This window comes from Prosopis cineraria, unplaced genomic scaffold, assembly GCF_029017545.1.
Source record: "Prosopis cineraria cultivar Desert tree isolate PC_DT_omini unplaced genomic scaffold, ASM2901754v1 PC4, whole genome shotgun sequence".
In the NCBI taxonomy this organism is placed as follows: Eukaryota; Viridiplantae; Streptophyta; class Magnoliopsida; order Fabales; family Fabaceae; genus Prosopis; species Prosopis cineraria.
This window is the reverse complement of record NW_026555335.1, coordinates 37,963,852-37,983,192: the sequence shown is the minus strand read 5'-3', so window position 1 is coordinate 37,983,192 and position 19,341 is coordinate 37,963,852. Positions and strand designations below refer to the sequence as shown.

Here is a 19,341-nt window from a genome sequence, read left to right as displayed (position 1 = left end):
TTGAGTTTGAAAGAGATAAATAATCTCCTATTTAATGAATGTATAAATGATTATAAGATTAGAACTAAGGAGTGTTGGGTCTCTTGAATAATAAAATGAATGGTTTAAATTTAATTATTTAATTCTTAAATAATAATTATGATAATATTTCCTCCGTTAAAAAATATAAGGTATTTTTTGAGAGGTTGGATGTTTAAAAATATAATTTATTTTTTAAGGTATAATCATTGCTTTTTTTTTTTTTAAAGTATCCATATTAAACAAATCACTTTATATTTATTTTAGGGTGAAATACTGTTAAATAAGGGTAAATATAAAAAAATATGGTTAATTTGAATATAAGTAACTACTTCATTGAGAGGTAAGATTCAACTTAAAATGTCTTATATTTTTAAATATATAAAGTAATAAATAAATAAATAAATTCAAACGGTTAAAATTTGTGCAGTTCACAATTGTGTACATTTATTAAATTTTTTATTTATTTTTATTGCAGTTATAAATCGTGCATGCATGTTAAATTTTATCTAAAGGTAAAGATGGGATGAGGAGAAGGAAAGGAAAAAAGGGAGGATGAAGAGACTATATGCATAAAAAGACTAATTATTTGATAAATTAATATTTAAATAATCATTGTCGTTGAGAAAGTAGCTCATGTACTAAATATTCAACTATGATTCGAAATGAATTGTGTGGCTAAAGAACGTGGAGTAGAAAAATGTGGGCTGGTGGTATACATGTTGGAGGATAAATGACAGCTGAGCTGAACAAGAAGACCAAATTAAGGAGTGAGAAAAGGAACGCACAGCAATAATAGGGGGAGATAGTGAAAATGAGAGGAATTGGGTAGGGAAGCAAGTAGAAGAGTGCGTTCCATTTCAATTAACCTTCTAGATGTATGTATTACCCATTGGCTCTTTCCAACATACTACCTACTCCTTCTAGAATCTTTATATCCTTCACACTAACACACATTATTAAACATTTTATTCACAAATTCCTAACTTCTGTTTCTCTTTAAAAAAAAAAAATCTCAAAAACGGATTTTATCTTAATTAGTATAATAATTATTTTTTATTTAAAAATATAAAGTATTTTTATTTAAATCTCACCCTAATAAAATAATTACTACTTTCAAATAGTTATATTTTTTTATATTTATTCTTATTAAATACGTTACAATAAATATAAAGTCATCATCAATGAGGGTATTTTAAAAAAAAATAATTACACCTTAAAAATTAAAAATATTTTATATTTTTAAATATTTAACTCTTTAAAAAATGTTTATATTTTTAAACGGAGTGAATATTATTTAATTATATAAAAATCAAATCCCCAGCTATTTTATAGGTTTATCATTTGCTATCAGCATCTTGATATAATGTTTGATATATAGAATCATAGATGTTTATAATCTATATTGGAATGAAAAATAATGAATATTATAGATAATTTTACCTATTTAATCACATTATATGTTAATTTTGATCTGTTAAGATTGTTTGGAAAGAAAAAAACAAAGCAGAGAATAATGGAAAGAGAAAAAGGGTAGGTGGGGTGTGACGTCAGAGCCTCATCTCTACCAACCCCTACGGGAACGAACGAATGGGATGGCTGTGCTGATATTTCATTTAATTTAATTAACGATGCGTTGTTCCTCATCCTTACGTTAGGAATAGCGAGGTGGGCCCCACTGCTCCCCCCACCAAACCGCCCTCTCAATCACAGGCTCCTCTCAGGCTCTCATCCTCGTGCTTTTCCCTGTTCCTCCCTTTCTCTTTTGCGGTCCCTCTCTCGTTTTAATTTTGTTTAATTTGGATTATTCTCTTCATCCGTTTACCTTTTCTTTCTTCTCTTGGTCTTTATTCTCCCCACATTATTCTGACCCACTGGTCCTTAATTTTTCACCTCTCCACCATTCAATTTCTCATGCCTCTTTTTCATTAAAGAAGCTCCTAACCTCCATCCATCATCACTTCTCTATCTCTATCTCATATTCAGATTTCATAATCTTATTTTTGATTCCACATATAATAACACCATTCTCCACGTACGTCAAGGAGCATTATAAATAAAATGTTTATAAATTTAAGACGCTCTCCTATTTATATAACAACCTGATTTTTTTGGTATGACTGTTGGTTTTTTCACTGAAAAGCTGACGTCAGGGAAAGGTCCACTCTGCCCAATTCTAACCAGCAAGAAATTGATTAAAGTGTTATGGGTTAGAATGTTTGGGAATGTCACATATTAAATAGGAGATGTATTGATAAATTCTCTCAATTTAAAAATTTAAAATATTTTTAATTAAATTTTATTTTTTATTAAAGTAGTTATTTATTTTTTAACTAACTCTATCTTGCTATATTTATTTATATTAAATACTCTATAATAAATAAAAATTTATTATAAATAAGAGTACTTTTAAAAAAAATAATAATTATACTTCAAAAGAATAATAATGTCTTACATTTTTAAATATCTAACTCTTTAAAAAATATATATTTTTTAAAGGAGGGAGTAAGTCTCATATTAAAAAACCTCATAATAAAAGTGGCATTAATTATTTATAAAATGTTTGAGCGGTTTTCCCACTCATCAACGGGAGTCTTATGAGATTTGCTTGCTCGTTGGATTTATGCTCATAAGTCATAACAACTCTTTAATACAAGACTAAGTCAAAAACATCGATTTTCCCTAATTATTCTTTATTTTGATATTCTTTGAAAAACTAAATTGTCTATTAACTAACAAAATAACCTAATTAATATATATTGGTCTTTGGACCGGGAGAAATAATTAATTATATTATTAATATAGTTACTTGAGTTTTTGGATGATCCAACCAATCAAACTATTATCAGCAATTCATCCATCTTTTTCCTTCTAGATGATGATGAGGAGAAAAACTCAAACCCATACGCTTCTTCCGACTTTCCTTGTCTCTGTTGGGTCTCTTTCTGATTATTTTCCTCTCCTCACGCGTTGATTTTTTCCGATCTCTCCCGTTTTATTTAATTAGTTAAGTAGCCATTGACCTACCAATTTCGAATTCCTTCCTTTGATTAAGAATGTTCCGTTATCTGTATATTTGGCTAAACTAAAATACATTTCCCTTTTATCAAATTGCTGCATTCCACAAACTCACAGTTGAAATTAGCAAATATTATATGTTTCCCATTATTAATTAATTGGGAATGAATTAGTGTAGCCATCGTATCCCATAATATTACATTCTCCAAGATATATAAATTAACACTGTTTTTATGTTTCAACGTTAATGGTTGCCTTTGACTGCACTTGATATTACACACACACACACACACACATGTAATATTCCTTTATAATCATCAGTTAATAATACTACAACGTTTTGATCAATACTGAACAATCACCAAGAGACACATAAACCCAAATCAAAATTTAATGTCATGCCAATAATATATATATATATATATAACATTTAAAAACAGAAACGTTATATTTGAATTGAATGTTTTATAATTGCGTATTTTAAAAAAGATACAAAAAGTAAAGTATTTGTATTTTGAGCATGTTCTAGGTCGAGTTAATGGGACTTAACAGAAGTGGAGACAAATCTAGATTGAGCATTAATAGACCCTTTCAGGCAGTGGGTTCTACCGCAAAATTTTAACATTATTGTATTCACATGACTCAAACTCGAGATTATTCATTAAGTTGGAATAACCCCTTGATAATTGATTCTGCATGCGCTAGGTGAATTAGCCTTTTTTTAATAAGGTGAAAATGGCTAGTGTAATTTCCAAACATTGAGATGTTGTTTATCGATCGTGTGTGTGTGTGTGTGTGTGTGTGTGTAGAGCAGGTAGATTTGTAATAAGAAGAAGAAACGACAGAGAGTTGGTGGACAGATATATGCCGATTTTAAATGGTGAAAGGTCATTCGCCATCTTACCATGTACATCATATATAGTCTTCTGTTCCTTTAAATTTTCACCTGTCTTCTTCCTCTGACAAAAAAATGGTAGGTTTCTGCATTCAAATTCAAATTCTCCTACTTGCTCGACCACTTAATGTCCCCTCAGAGTACATACTATACATAGCATCTCAAACTGACTGTAATTATATCCTCTGATAATCGATAAATCCTAGCCACTCCGTCACCAAAAAGTTCAATTTTTAGCCAAACGATGATATGTACTCTCAACACACACACACACACACACACACACACACGGTTTCCATTGACTAAAGAAAGAAAAAGGACTTCAAAATATTAATTACTATATATTGAGGACGTAATATGAATTATAAATTGATTAATTAGCTACTATACATCAGTTTAATGATTATTAGTCATATTCTTGTCAATATAGAAATTTACAGTAGCAATGAGCAACATTCTTAATTGAAACAGGTGGGGTTGGAATATGATATGTAAAGAGGATTAAAATATAACAATTCTTAATTATTTGGTTTCTATAAATGCCCTGTATATAGTCTTAAAACAAATGAGAGAAAAAAGAAATAAAAGAAATATTTAAAGATGGGGAAAATGTAACACTTGAACGTTGAAGACACAGGAGCGCGCAAAGAGTGAAATGTTGATATATAATGAGGGAAAATATCATTCAAGAATCAAAATATTATGAAATATTATGCAGCACAAGTAAAGTCATTCGTTATTTAATAAGTTCAAACATTTAAAGGAGTTTTGTTGTGGGAAGAGGCAAGCTCGCGCGTACATACACACACATATATCATGTTTTAACAAATAGTCATATATTAATTAATAATTACTCATTCATATTTAAGAAGTGATCATTCACTGATTAATAAGTTTAAAAAGAAAACAAAAGTAGAAATATTATAATCTTTTCTCATCTAAAATTGTTTTTACATAAGTCCTCTAGTTTAGTAGTGATATTTCAAAATGTTTTTATCCTTATTTGATATTTAATATGCTTAGTGGTCCTTGAATAATATTTTCCTATATAATTACATGTATCGCGATAAGAACTAATTACGGTAAGTTAGGAAGGGATGAGAATGAGATCAGTGCATGGTACGGTAGAGCTATTTCCATTATAATCGTTTCTAACAAGACACAACAAAAATATTACGGTAAGTAATAATTAGCGTTGGGAATTGATTAATTCTACGATAATTAGACTAGCAGTATCTAGCTAATAAGAACTAATTCATGGGTGTGAAAAATCTGTAAACGTTATTGTCTGATGCCGAGCAGTTGAAGTAGGTGCAGTAATTACTGAAGAAGAAGTACTACTCTTCATGGCTTTGCACCTACATGCTTGATTACCACCAACACTCTGAAAACCTAAACTGCAACACAAACAAACTTGTTCACCACTTTCATTATCGTTCCCATACCACCGCAACGCAACCTGCACTTCCTCTCGTCGTTGTCGTTTTAAGCTTCCTGAGGGGTGAACGACGATGGTTTTAGTGTCGTCAGAGGAAGAAGGAAGACCTATTGAGAGCTCCAAGTTGAGTTGTTGTTGATGATGATCAGAATTGTCTGCTGATTCCTCTGTGGTAATCCCGCTGCTACTGTTGCTGCTTGAATCTTCGCCTGACGAGACTAGCTCAAGTTTTGGGTTATTTTGGTGGTTGCCGCTACTTCTCTTCTTACCGGTGATCTCCGTTGTGTTTGCTGCGGCGGCTGCGTTGAGTGGACGGTGAGTTTGAGGGTCGATTCCGAGGCTGTAGAGTTTGCGCTTGATATGGGTGTTCCAGTAGTTCTTGATCTCGTTATCGGTTCGACCCGGTAACCTTGCTGCAATGAGAGACCACCTAGAAATTTGCAAAAGATGAAATAAATAGTTGAGTAACAGTGAGTGAGAAAAGCAAGCGCGTGTCAGTATTTGAGAACAGGAAGAAGAAAAGGAAGAACAAGATAACATTGAATAAAATCACTCCTGTCACTTCGAAAAGCAGCAATAATAATCAAAGATTCGTGGCATAGGATTCTGGGTTTGGTTGAAACTCGAAACAGACAGAGAAAATTAAAGAAGGAGAATAGGGGATTGAGTGTATATACTTGTTGCCGAGTAAGCTGTGAAGGCTAATGATAAGGTTGTCTTCCTCAGGAGTGAAATTGCCTCTCTTGAGATCAGGTCTGAGGTAATTAATCCATCTGAGCCTGCAACTTTTCCCGCATCTGAGCAACCCTATTGAGATAGAAACACAGCATTATTAAAGATTAAAAAGAGGAGGAACAATAGAGGGCTCTGTCTCTGTGTCACGCGTACCGGCGGCTTTGGGAAGGGAGCGCCAAGAGCCTTGGCCATGAAGAGTGATGTAGTTAATGAGGCGTTGGTCTTCGTCTTTGGTCCAAGCGCCTTTGTTAGTGTGCTGCTTCTCGCAGCAAGGAGATCTGCCCATGGCTGGTGGTTGTTTGGTAGGAGAGAAAGTGAGGGAAAAGGTGAGAAAATCGGAGAGAGGGAAGAGGAGGGAGAGGGGATTATAAAGGGAAGAAGGTGAAGGCAGGGCAAGGAAGCAAGAAGAGAAGAGGTATGTATGTATGTATGTTATTGACTGATGTGGGACCACTTTTTGTTCAGAGAGAAAGAGAAAGTATATATATTTCTCTCTCTCAATCTCTGTGTGTTTGACCGAGTTGGTGAGGAAGACGAGTGGTTACGATTTAAGTTAGTGCCGGATTTGGTAGGTGATTCTACTTTTCGTATTCCCCTTCCATTTTTATTGGGATAACTTCACTTAATATAATTAATTATTTTTAAATTTATTTACAACCGAATTTAAAAGAATTATTTTAAAATCTTTCTCAATATATTTTGTTATTGTTCTCCTAAATTCAATTGTCAATTGATATAAAAATAATTAATTATATCGAGTGGAGCTTACATGTAATTCTCCATTTTTTGACAAATTTATATTTAACATTTCCTATGATTTAATATATTCAAATTATTTTTATAGTAATTATATAGATTTATAATTTATTATTAAATTAAATCAATCAAATTGCTAGCATTTTTTGTGATCATTTTAAAATTATTAATAATATTTTTTAATGTATCTATAAAGTTCATTTGTGAGTTTAGTTATTAAAAAAATATGGTCTAATATGTTTTAAACTTAAATATTTTTATACAAGTACCATATAGTATAAAATCATGCATTAATTTGATTTGAAAAGGCCTATCTTTTCTCTCAATGAAAAATATCGTTAACCTGTTTTTTATACTTAAAAAAAAAATAACACATTGAGTTGAGCTTCAAATAAATGGTAGTAGTAATTTGGGGTGTTCTCTCAACTCGAGGAAAACGCATTTGACATTTAGATTCCTTTTTAGTGTGGGTTTTATTCACATGCCTTTTTTCCCCCTTAAAGGATATTGAACCTTTTTCACTTAATTCATTTATTAGGTTAAAATATATATTTAATTTTTTAATTTTATCTAAATTTTGAGTTAATTATTTAATTTTATAAAGTAACATTGTTAATTTTAAATGATTATTTTTTATATTAATTATTATTATTTTTAAAAAATTAAATTTAATATGCTAACATTTGAAATATTTTATCAACATTTAAAAATTTAACATAAAAATTTGTAAGGATAAAATAACAGTATTAAAGTTAAATGATTAAAAAGACATTTTATAAAGTTAAGAGACTAAAATAAAACGTTATGTAAAGTTAATTAAATGACTAAATATATACCCAACTATTATTAGATTTTAAAATTATAGAATAAAACAAATTTGAAATTCTACTGAAATTTTTTGCCTAAAATACCTCAAAATCTCTGTATATATATTTATATATGTATCGTGATAATAAATAACATATACTCCTATGTCATTTACTTCTGAAAATCAACATGGTTATCTCGAATGAATGAAGAGGCATCATAAATATTTGTCTTTCTTTTTGGTGACTGAGGGAATATGTGCAAAATTTGACAAATTTTAAGCTTCTAAATCCGCAGACCATAGCCTTTATAAGTGAGAGCATTATATTACATTTTAGCAAAAAAAAAAAATAGAGCATAATATTATATATCCTTTATTTTTTGACAAATTGATCAGGCTACACAGCCTTTAGTTTGAGTAATAGAAGTTGAATCTTTTGACACAATTTTTCTTTTGGCAAAAAGCATCTAAAAGTGATTGATGCCACTTTGCACACTCAGGAACTACTCAACAATAACACTAAGAGGTCATTAGCTAGTTAGCAGAAAGGATGAGAATAAAATGAACTAAGGAAATATATGGATGAAAATAAAATTATTAAAATGTGAGACAGGTCATCCTCATGATAAAGATGATATCAATATAAATGCGCATGCAATTAATTTATCATGTTAAAATGGAGACTTTATTTTTATTTTCATTTCTTTAATCAAATTAAGTTTCTTAGATGTGCAACTAATCCCTAAAAAAATACAAATTCATATACATAATCAGGTACAAGAATCATATAAATTAAATGTGATAGGGTCAACCTGTGTCTATATATATGGTAATAATATAAATGGGTGATGAAAATCAACTGTATTTAAATCACATTTAATTAATTACTATCAACCAGCAAAATTTATCACATTTAATTACATTAAAAGCTGAGATAGAACTTGGCAGAAAAGAAGTAATCTTAGAGGACGAGGAGATTATGAGACCCATGGAAAGCTAAAAGGTTGTGGCTAAGTATTAATCAAAAGAGGGGAGAAAAGGAGATTGTTATGAAAAAATTCGAAGGACATTTTATTGACACCAAATAGGTTTGATTGATTAGGTGCTAAAAAATCCAATCGTTTAATTTTTTATCTTTGTTGATTTTCTTTTCAATTTTCTTCTGGGTGTGAATGGTCTTTCAACTTTCCACTTTGTTTCTACAGCTAATTCACTTTGAATAATTTGTCTGCTAATAGGCTACGATTCTAGAAGTTTTTCTTTCTCAACTTATTCTACCTACCTTTTCAATTCAGGTCCATCTCAATAACTAACTTCCCATACCTTCCATGATTAAGGTTACTTATTTTCCCTTTTAACCATAACAATCACATTAACCAAATTTAAGGACGAAGATTAGGCTTAAATTTCATGTCTTGCCAGCTCAACTCCTATTTGTTCAAAAGATCTATATAGAAATATAGATTTGTTTTATAGAAAAATTAAATAAATAGAGTTCAAATTTTTGAGGGATTAATTTTATAATTACCAGATGTGGGAATACTTTGGGCAACAAAAAAAATATAAATTTGTTTTATTGTTAATACCATGATCTCTGGGAGTGAAAAAATGGGGAAAAAAGTATGTGAGTATATTTTATATTTAAGATGACGATTTGGAGGAGCCGGCTTTGATGAAGAGTTTGGTAAGGTTGAAACGGGTTTCTAGAAGCACTTCAACAAAATAATATAATTATTAATACAAAACGTGGAAGAATCTTTTTCAGGTTGGTTACCCACCGCCCTTTTTCTACGGTTTTCTCACCTCATCCAAGGGAGCCCGTGGGCCCCATTTCTGTCAACTATAAGATTGTTAAAATCCAGAGAGAGGATGGAAATATAATTAATAAAAATTAAATAAGAATACTTAGGTACTTAAATTTAAGTGTAAATTAAAATTAAAAGTCATAATAAAAGTTGGTTATGTGATAAATAAGTGGTAAAAAAATCTACTACCTCCGTCTCGAGTTACATGATATTTTTAAAAGAATTTTTTCATCTCAAAATATAAAATACTTTGAGTAGATTAAGGTTTCATTAAATATAATAATTTTAATATTATCCTTTTTCTTTCTATAATTAATTTTATCTTTTTTATTTTTAATATATTAAATAATAAATATTTTTAGAAGTTCATATTTTTATTTTGAAAAGATAAAATTATTAAATATATTTAATGAGGTTTATTGACGTGTTAGATTTTGTCTAAAAATGTTTTATAATTTGAAACGAAGGAAGCACAACTTATTATCTGATTGGAAAAAAATGTGGCAAGTACTTCCTCCTATGATGATGGTAAGACATTTTTAATCGAATCTCATTTCTAATCAATAAGTTAATTGTTTTCAAATTACTCCTATCTTTTTTATATTTATCTTTAATTGATAAGGTACTTTACTTAAAAATAAATATAAAATAAATTTTTCACTGAGGATGTAACATCCTGATTTTTATATAATAAATAAATTATAGAATTTAGGTTTTGAGAAAAAAATGATAATAATAGGAATTTATATTATTTGAGGTTATTTAGAAATGATATTATGGTTAGGTATTTAATTATAAATTTAAAAATTTAAATTTAAAACTATACAAGCAATATTTAGTTAAGATATAATATATAAATAATTTTTTTTATGTGTGTGTTAAAAAAAAAAGAGAAGGTAGAAGGAACAAAAAAAACGGGGGGTGGAAGGTTGTTGTTTCTAAGTCCCACATTGGTTAGATGAGGGAAGGGAAGAGGTGCCTTCATGTATAAAAAGGAGGGGGTGTGTGCATTAGGAAGCATGAGAGGCTAAGATGTAATTTAGAGAAAATTGTAACTTATGGCCCAAAGGTTTGAATAATTAAATTCAGACTTATAATTTTTTTAATATAATTTTGGGACTCACAATTTCATTTTTATATTATTTTTCTCTCTTCCTCTCACGTTGCTCGGCGTTTTCTCGCAAGAGGGGATTATTTTTTTTTCTTCAGGTATGTTCTAACTTTCCTGTTTATATTAGCATTTAAAAAATTATTTAATTACAAAATTAATTTTATAGTTATTTTCTAAATAGTATTAGCTTTCTAGTGATATGATTATTTTGTAGGATAGAGTAAATATTTTCATTAAGATTTTTCTATAGGATAGTTAATCTGATGATTTGCTAGATTAAAAATATAGGTTAAAGCCCTTAGGGATATATTAAATATTATAGAATATTTTTTTGAGGTTGAAACTCATGTTTAAGAATTTTTGAGTTAAACTCTAGATCTATATGGTTGAATTTATGTCGAATCTGAGATGTAGGGATGAACCTCTGATTATTAAATATTTATTTAAGTATGAATAGGTATTTTTAAGGATATAAAAAGGTGATTTGAGGCTTCAAGATAATTTTAAAAATTTTAATTTATTTTTGGATGAATTTATGATGCATGACTTGTCAGGGTATTTTAATATATGGTGTTAATGAGAATTTCTGTTCGGTTAATTATTACCACGTGATAAGCCCTCATTAGACCCAATGAGTGGCGTGTCGCTTGGTCCAACTCACCTTTTGCCAGGTGATTTGGCGTCCGAGCATGGCGAAAGGAGGATATAAGGTACAGTCATGCAAATTAAATACTTGTTCGGTTTGTTTGAAAATATTGTTCGGTTAAATATTTTGTTTGCCCACTTAGCAATCGCATGATTAGTTACATCCGCATGCATCATTACATATTAAGTTTTAGTTACTGGGACTTTTAAGTCTCATTTCCCGTGGTTAACATTTTTACAGGAGCGAGTCCGGCCGAAAAAGCACCAGAGGTGTAACTATGGTGTATGAGACACCATCTTTTACGTTGCCTCTTATTTTGGATTATATAATGTATCTTGTGCCAACTCAGGACATATCTTCTTTGTGAAGCATGTAAACTCTAATCTTTTTTATTAAAAGTATTTATATGACTAAGAGGATTATGTCTGTCCCTCTTGATTCATGACCTGATTTAAATATCATGCCATGAGGATCCTGTCTGTCCCTCATGGTTCTAATTGCTTTTTGAGATATTTTAAGACCTGTGGTATATTTATTGTCTTGGATGTACCATGGTAGAAATTTTTCTACCATGATAAGGGTATGACGAGGGTTCAAAAAAAAATAATTTATTAAATTAATGATTTGCGAAAAATCAGTTTGTAAATTTTGAGGGTGTTACAGAGGACATTTTTGAAAAAAGACACATAAATTACACCTTAAAATATTAAAAGCACCTTATACTTATAAATATCCAATCGTTAAAAAATTACCTATAATTTTTAATGGAGGGAGTATGAGAATTTAAAATCTCCTTCTTTATTTATTATGAGATTTTTCTTTCCGGTATTTTGTGATATAAAATCTTCTATCTAAAGAACCAATGCCGCTAAGGGTAATTTTGAAATGTCAATATTATTGACTAATTTTAACTAAATATTTCAATTTAATCAAAGCTAATGAAGGATCTTTGGAATAGAGTGTATTAACTTTGAGGAGAGAATTAATCATTTAATCCTAGCATAGTTTTAATTATATTACAACTCTCTGGCCAAAATTCTACTACAACACAATTTTTAAAGTTTAAGTGATCAAAATTATAGTTTCAAGTTTCAATCATTTAATGTAAAAGAAAACAGAGAAAAGACATTGACTTTTTTACTGATTGAATTATAAACGAATCAGAAAATCATAAATCGTTAAAATTAACAAGGTAAGCAGTAAAAATTTGAGTAATTAATTTTTTTCAAAATTAAAAATCATGGGAGCAATTAAAAACGAATGTGGTGCTCCAATCATGCCATTGGTGTGCGTATGCTTGACTATGGGCAGGAGTGGAAATAATTGCCTGTGACTATCCCCACTGAGGAGGGATTTTCTACTATGGGCCCACCTGACAGCGTTGGATTAGGAACTCTCAAAATAGGAATCAACCATGACACTGCTGTTCAACGCCATGTGGCCTGTAAATATTCCATGATTCCATAATTACTTAAATCATTAAAACCGCATCTTTTCTTGTTCCTTCGTTTCCAACCCCACCTTCTCATCATTTTTCGTCCTCCTTTTACCAACCCTCGTCAGATTTCCAGAATCACATTCCTTCTTTCTCAAATTTCAACATTAAATATTATTTTCTTTGCAAATTCTATTGCACAAGAGTTTAAAAAAAAAAATAATCTTTCACTTTTACCCGTTTAACTTGAGAAGACATTGGTACAAAAAAAAAGGTAATTTATAATTAAGGATATAAATGAAAGGCTGAAAGTTTTTAAATCATAATTTTTGACCTCTACACTTTATTTATATTTTATTATAAATTTTTATATTTTTTTTCAATATTTTAATTATCTACACTTTTATTTTTTGATATTTTATATTTATTCAAAATCCTTACATTTTATTTATTTAGGGATATAGAATATCAAAAAATAAAAATATACAACCTAAAATATTGAAAAAAGTGCAGAACTTATACCAAAATATAAAAAAAGTGTAAGAACTAAAAGATATATTTTTTAATTTTGTTGACAAATAAAATAACATAATAAATCTTTTTAAAACAAAGGTTAAAGTATATTTTTAGTTCTTTAATTTTTAATATTATTTTATTTTAATCCCTTAATTTTATGACTTTTTTTTGAATCTTTTAACATACCGTTAATTTCATTACAAAAGCTTTTTACATTAACCTTTAAATATTAAAAAATATTTTAACATGTTGCTATATAATGATTTAATTTTTTTTAAAAAATGACAATATTTGACATAAAAGATAATCATTTAAAACTAACAGTGTTAGAGTTAAAAAACTAAAAAAATACATTATAATATTAAATGATCAAATTAAAATTTTATATTGAATTAGAGAATTAAATTTATACATTTACTTAAAATAAATAAATATTTATAGATAGGACTATAGGAATATGTATTTTTTACTTTATAAAAAAATTTCAAAGCAATACCTTTTTCAAGTCTAGTCTAATGTGGGATAAAGATTTTTTTTTTTTTTGTAAAAAAAATCCAACGAGCTCAGAATTGAAAGTTGAAATGGACATGAAAGCTCAAAAGTGGGCCACCTACTTCTACGAAGGCCCGTGCCCAAAGAAACGATGCATATCGGCCGTTCATAGTCGATACAAAATAACTGGAGAATAAATGAAGTCACGACTTGATAATCAAGAAAGCCCAAAATTGGGCCTTTATGCACACTATACAGGCCCATAACTAAAGCAACGGACCAAGTTCAGTAACTAACCCATATTTCAACATGTGTTCGGCCACCAACGAGGGTCGGTCTCAAGTTTGAGCCTTGTATATATAGAAAACCCCTACTAGGAGACTCACCAGGGTCGGATCCGCATTAGTCAGGACAAAGCTCTGGATGGTGGGCAACCCAAAAAACAAACATGTTTGGCAAAAAAAAAAAAGACAAAGAAAAACACGCGTAAAAAAAAACATATTCCAACATATCTTTTATAAACATATATGAAAATAATATTTTGTTTTGCCAACAATGAAAATAATGTTTAAAAGGATACAATATAGTTAAATATTGCGCCAACAGTTAATTAACAAATGGTTATTCAACTTGGCAAAAAAAAAAAGGTTATTCAATCAAAGTTGATGTTCACGTTGCGAAATAATTTTATTAAATTGATAAATGACAACACAGAGAAATGAGAAATGACACATTCATGAGCTGCGGCATTGCAAAGGAGAAGAGTGCTGCAAAGATTAGGTTGTGCAATGGGCTGGATGGATTATCTGTAGCCCATCTCATTTTACAAAAAAAGGGTTGGGCCAGCCCTTACTCAAACTTGTACATGGCCTGTTTGAAAATGGGACCGAGCTAGCCCCTCCGGGTTAGAATGAGCGGCTCCAGACCGTTTTGAAGTTAGCATTTTTAAAATATCAATCACTTAGGATAGCTCCCAAAAAAAAATCAATCAAGACATATGGAAAGAGAAGACCCTATTCCATATCAAATATAGTCACTTATCTCCGAAAAAATTCAAGAAAAGAATGAAAATAAGATGGTACATATCAAGCAAGATGATTATTCGGGATACTAAGTCCTAAGAGCTCTTGAGTTCTATGGTGCACGACAGAGTTCATACAATTGACTTTCGAATGCAGAGAGGACTTCACACGGCAAATATGTGCCCTTTTGGCTGCAAAGACTTAGAGGACAGAATGCATCTCTTATGTGATTATCAACATGCACGGCGTTGGTGGAAAGAGTACGTTCGGATTGATCTTAATGGATGAATTGTATAGCTTGGATAGAAGAGGGTGGCTGAGATGGAATCTCAAGATCCAGGCGCAACTCTTTCACTAAGAATGTTCCCTAGGACATCTTTTGGGCTATTTGGAAGAACAGAAGCTCAATGCTATTTTCGGATAGGGAAGAAAGGTTTTTTGAAGAACTCTCTCACTTTATATTCAAAGTTGCTACCGATTTGAAACTGGGGTCTCATCTTAACAACCTTATGAGACAATGGCCTATCGCCCCTCAACTAAGACAGAATATGAATACTATTAGGTTAGAGACCGACAGTTCTACTACGATGAATGGACAAGGTGCTTGTGGTGGTGTTTTAAAAGATGCCAATGGAGCTTGGGGTTATAGGTTTTAATCAGAAGCTAGGGTGTGTAACTCCCCAGTATTTCAAAAATCTATGGTATTTTCTTAACCTTGGATATTTTTTGGAAGAAGGGTTTTGAAGATTGTGAAATTTTTTTGTGATTGTGCACAAGCTATTTCATAGTCACAAATGATTACCGACCCTTTCAAGATATTATTGATTTACAGGGAAATTTTTGGTTAGAAATTGGGGTGTTGATTTTAACTTTTGTACAAGGAGGATGACTACTTGGCTATATAAGCTAAGTCATTGCCTTCCTAACCGATAATCATTTGATGTTGCCCTTGTAATTTTTTGTAGGTTTGCTCTAGCTTTAGGCTTTTGTTTATTTCCTTAGTTTGTCTTACTAGTTTGTACTTGACTCTCATTCTATTAAATGAAGTTTCCCATATCATTATTTTTTTAAAAAAAAAAGAGCTCTTAGATTTCTCCAAATTGAAATCATAACCAAGAACCAGTAGTTAAAAACAAAAAACAAAAAGAAAAAGCTCACCTCTTTCGAATTGAAATCATTGTTCCTGGGAGATTTGTCTTCAAGAGTGGAGCCAGACCATCGTTGTGGGAGATGAGATGGACTGGTGGGACCAGAAAAAGCTCACCACTAAAGCATGGAGACAAGGGAGATGCAAAGGTCGAGGGACCACCGTGAGTTCAAAAGCATGGAGTTAGACCATCATCTTGCTTTTGCTAAATGTTGAAGAGGGACTACAGACTAGGGATGACGATGAATGGAGAGTGGAGAGGTCAAGTCTCAAAGAGATGAGTGCAAGCGTGAGCGGGGATGAGAAGTTGAGAATAGGATGAGTGAGAAAAATGAGGGTTTTTCTTTTCTATATAGAAACAATGTGAGATGCACCTATACACGGGTTGGGACAGGCAACTTGAGGGGTCCCATAACTCATCTCACCCAATTTACAAGAAATACAGATCGACTACTCGTAAATTTACCCGCCCATTTTTTCTTTTAATGGACAAGTTTTAGTCCACCCATTAACCAGTTATGAGCAAGTTGCAGTTATCTAGTTACCTCTAATAACAAGTGAGAAAAATGAGGGTTTTTCTTTTTGGGATAGAGACATGGTGAGATATGCATAATTTCAAAAGGTCTTTATACACATACACATGTATGATGTAAATATGAGTTAGGATGGTTTATAACGTCTCTCGCTCATTTATAGGAAACATGGACTGGCCCGTAAATTTAGCCTTCTCGGTTTTTTTTTCTTTTTAATGGCTCGGTTTAGCCCATCGGTTGACCGAATATGGGCTGGTTCCAGGTTATTTTCTCACCCGTAGCAAAGATACATATCTTACAGCAGATCCATGTCCTCTCACTGGTAGCATTCAGTATCCCTTGGTATCCCAAAAACTTGACCGCTCAAATAATTCGAAAGGACATAATGCACCATGTCACCACAGTCATTTTAAAATGCACCTAGACCGTTCCTTTTGTTTTAATCATAGGCATCCATATTTTGCCAGATCTGAAATCCCTATCCTTCATAAATACACTTTTCGTTAAACCTTTTTACGATGCAAACAAGGAGTTCGATTGTTATCCACCGTTAGGCACTATGATATTCGTTCAAGTATCTTCACTACACCTCTTCCTCTATATTCTTTGACCTTCTTCCATCCAGTAGCAGAAGGAGAGGAACTAACAAGGGCCATGGCCCTTTCAATTTTTTTATATTATATATAGGTATTACATACTTTAGATCTTTTAAAATTTATGAAAACTTTGTAGTATATATATATATTTAGTATTGGCCCCTCTTATGGCTCTGCTCCTATTTCCATCCTCTCCTCCTCAACCTCATTCAATCCCTATTCTTTCGATTTCTCCTCATGTGTTGGTACTTGGCATGAATTTAATTGTATGTACAGACATGATGGAATTCACCCTTAACCTTTTGGAAAGAACCATTTGCCAATAAAAACTGATAAAAGATCTTCCACAAATATTAGATAACAGGAAAAATATAACAAGTTACACAACAGAAATTTTTGTGAAAATAAAAAATTACAGAAATTATATAAAATCATAGCAAAAATTAAATAGAACAGTAAAGCTTACTATTGGTTAAAAAACTCATCCACCATAATACCAAGACAAAATAAGCTACGTGATCTTCAGTATATCCCACACACGCACCACATTATCAAGGCAAAGTCTATTGTTATGACGTGCGTGTATAGTTCATGAACTTCATCCAAAAAAAAAAAAAACCTCCCAAAAACCTCTGTTACTAATAAAAAAATCTTATAATTTAGCTTTCCCACCCGACCCTGCCACAATGTTCCTGAAGTCGACGTATTGAGCTGTGGTGTTTCTGAACATATTGGTTCAGGTGCATTAATTTTTCAAATGCTTGGTGACATGGCATATTATGATCCTTTCGATTATTTGAACGGACAGGCATCGCAGCTAGTTAACTATTTATCCATATTAAAAAATTATGTAAATTAATTGATTGTAATTTTTTCCCCTAAAAGTACATCTATTTTAATCATTTTTATATCGATGCATTATTAATAGAAAGAGGCCTTTGGTAGGATGGAAAAGAGTTTCTTTTATTTTTAAATTAGAAATATGTAAAATTTATTAATTACAAGCCATGGGTTTTTCTCGTTGAATGACAAAAAACACATAATTCAAACATAATATATTATTTCATTATTGATCAGAAGGATTACATTATTAGGGTAAGGTAAGGAAAGCAAGAAGAAGAACAAGGCAGAAACACAGTAGATACAAGCATGTATTATGTATAAGTGGTTTCCTAAGACAGAGTTATTGGACATGGACATGAACGTGGAAGAAACAAGTTGAAGAAGATCAGCAATTGATAGAACAAAGGCAGCGGCGGCGGGCACCCTCGCATTCGCCGGAGCTGTGACCTTCCGTTCTGCAGACGTTGGCGCAGTTGTGGTCACTCATACACAGCCCTTTGAACCTCTTGCTCGGCACCTGGCATGGATGCCTCCATATGCCCTCCGTTTCCATCGCCATCATCCCTTCATCTGCATCATTCATTCATCAGTATACATGTTACAGGATATATATCAAATCTACATATCATTCACGAGTACTGAAATCATATATATACCAGAAGCCAAAACAAGAAGCAACACCAGCAAAACTCCGAACCCAGCGCGACTGATCCTCTCCATGGCACCTTCCAGTAACTGGATCTAGATGGTGCTCATATACAACGCCGGCTGGTGTATTTATAGTATAGTCCAACACTGCTGTAACTATACGTGGAATATATCCTGCACTACCACTATAGATAGAGATTAGGTTGTTGACGTAGGTTGTTCTTGTTCGGTGGCGATCACATGACCGACATGGGAATTCTAAGACGGCAAACGAGGTGGCTGAAGGGCTCGGCGACATGTATCTTTAGCATGCACATTTGTCGGAACCTCACCTCCCTTACTTCCTTTAATTTTTCTGTTCATGCTACATCTTTCTCTGTGATTTATACCCCATGATTATTAATTTCATATGATAATTTCAAACATGTAAATCCAAATATTTGTATGTTGATTGGGAAATCCGAAACATTTTACATTTTATGTTAAGTTTTAGATTTATGTTTTTCTTAAACGCAATTAAAATTCAGTTGTTATAGTTTTCATTCAGTTTTTAGATTTGTATATTGATGAATCTTTTTGTCATTTCATATTCTCTGAGAGGACAACACTGCAGCATTCGGACCATCACTCTGTTGTCTCCTCTTTAACCAAGCTAGAGAATCTTCATCCAACATGTCACCGATATATTTTTCATGTCTTTATTCGTCTCATAATGCATCAAGCTCCTCCATTTCACACCCACTTTCCCGCCTTAAAAGCCCCAAAAACCCCTCTCCAGATTCCAAAAGCTTCTTTAAAATCCACACATGATAGATCCATGACATTTATCATGCATACACCGATACTTAAAAAAAAAAATAAATTAATGTATCCATATCC

General features: G+C 31.5%; 2 protein-coding genes across 2 annotated transcripts; both read right to left on the bottom strand.

Moving 5' to 3' along the window:
- Positions 1-5,048: 5,048 nt before the first annotated feature.
- Positions 5,049-6,487, bottom strand: LOC129309412 (transcription factor MYB8-like). The gene is made up of 3 exons (XM_054950985.1): positions 6,258-6,487; positions 6,047-6,176; positions 5,049-5,799 (listed from the first exon to the last, which is right to left on the bottom strand). The coding sequence occupies exons 1-3, from the start codon at positions 6,388-6,390 to the stop codon at positions 5,187-5,189; spliced, it is 876 nt and encodes a 291-aa protein (XP_054806960.1). The 5' UTR covers positions 6,391-6,487; the 3' UTR covers positions 5,049-5,186.
- Positions 6,488-18,039: 11,552 nt separating this feature from the next.
- Positions 18,040-18,616, bottom strand: LOC129308011 (defensin-like protein 1). The gene is made up of 2 exons (XM_054948967.1): positions 18,471-18,616; positions 18,040-18,384 (listed from the first exon to the last, which is right to left on the bottom strand). The coding sequence occupies exons 1-2, from the start codon at positions 18,532-18,534 to the stop codon at positions 18,200-18,202; spliced, it is 249 nt and encodes an 82-aa protein (XP_054804942.1). The 5' UTR covers positions 18,535-18,616; the 3' UTR covers positions 18,040-18,199.
- Positions 18,617-19,341: the final 725 nt, after the last annotated feature.

Excerpts from the sequence above, each read along its gene's own strand:
- LOC129309412 (XM_054950985.1), bottom strand. The coding sequence starts at position 6,390 with ATGGGCAGATCTCCTTGCTGCGAGAAGCAGCACACTAACAAAGGCGCT. Across the intron at positions 6,177-6,257 it reads CTCCCTTCCCAAAGCCGCCG|GGTTGCTCAGATGCGGGAAA; the intron begins GTACGCGTGACA and ends CTATCTCAATAG. Across the intron at positions 5,800-6,046 it reads CACAGCTTACTCGGCAACAA|GTGGTCTCTCATTGCAGCAA; the intron begins GTATATACACTC and ends GCAAATTTCTAG.
- LOC129308011 (XM_054948967.1), bottom strand. The coding sequence starts at position 18,534 with ATGGAGAGGATCAGTCGCGCTGGGTTCGGAGTTTTGCTGGTGTTGCTT. Across the intron at positions 18,385-18,470 it reads GCTTCTTGTTTTGGCTTCTG|ATGAAGGGATGATGGCGATG; the intron begins GTATATATATGA and ends TGAATGATGCAG.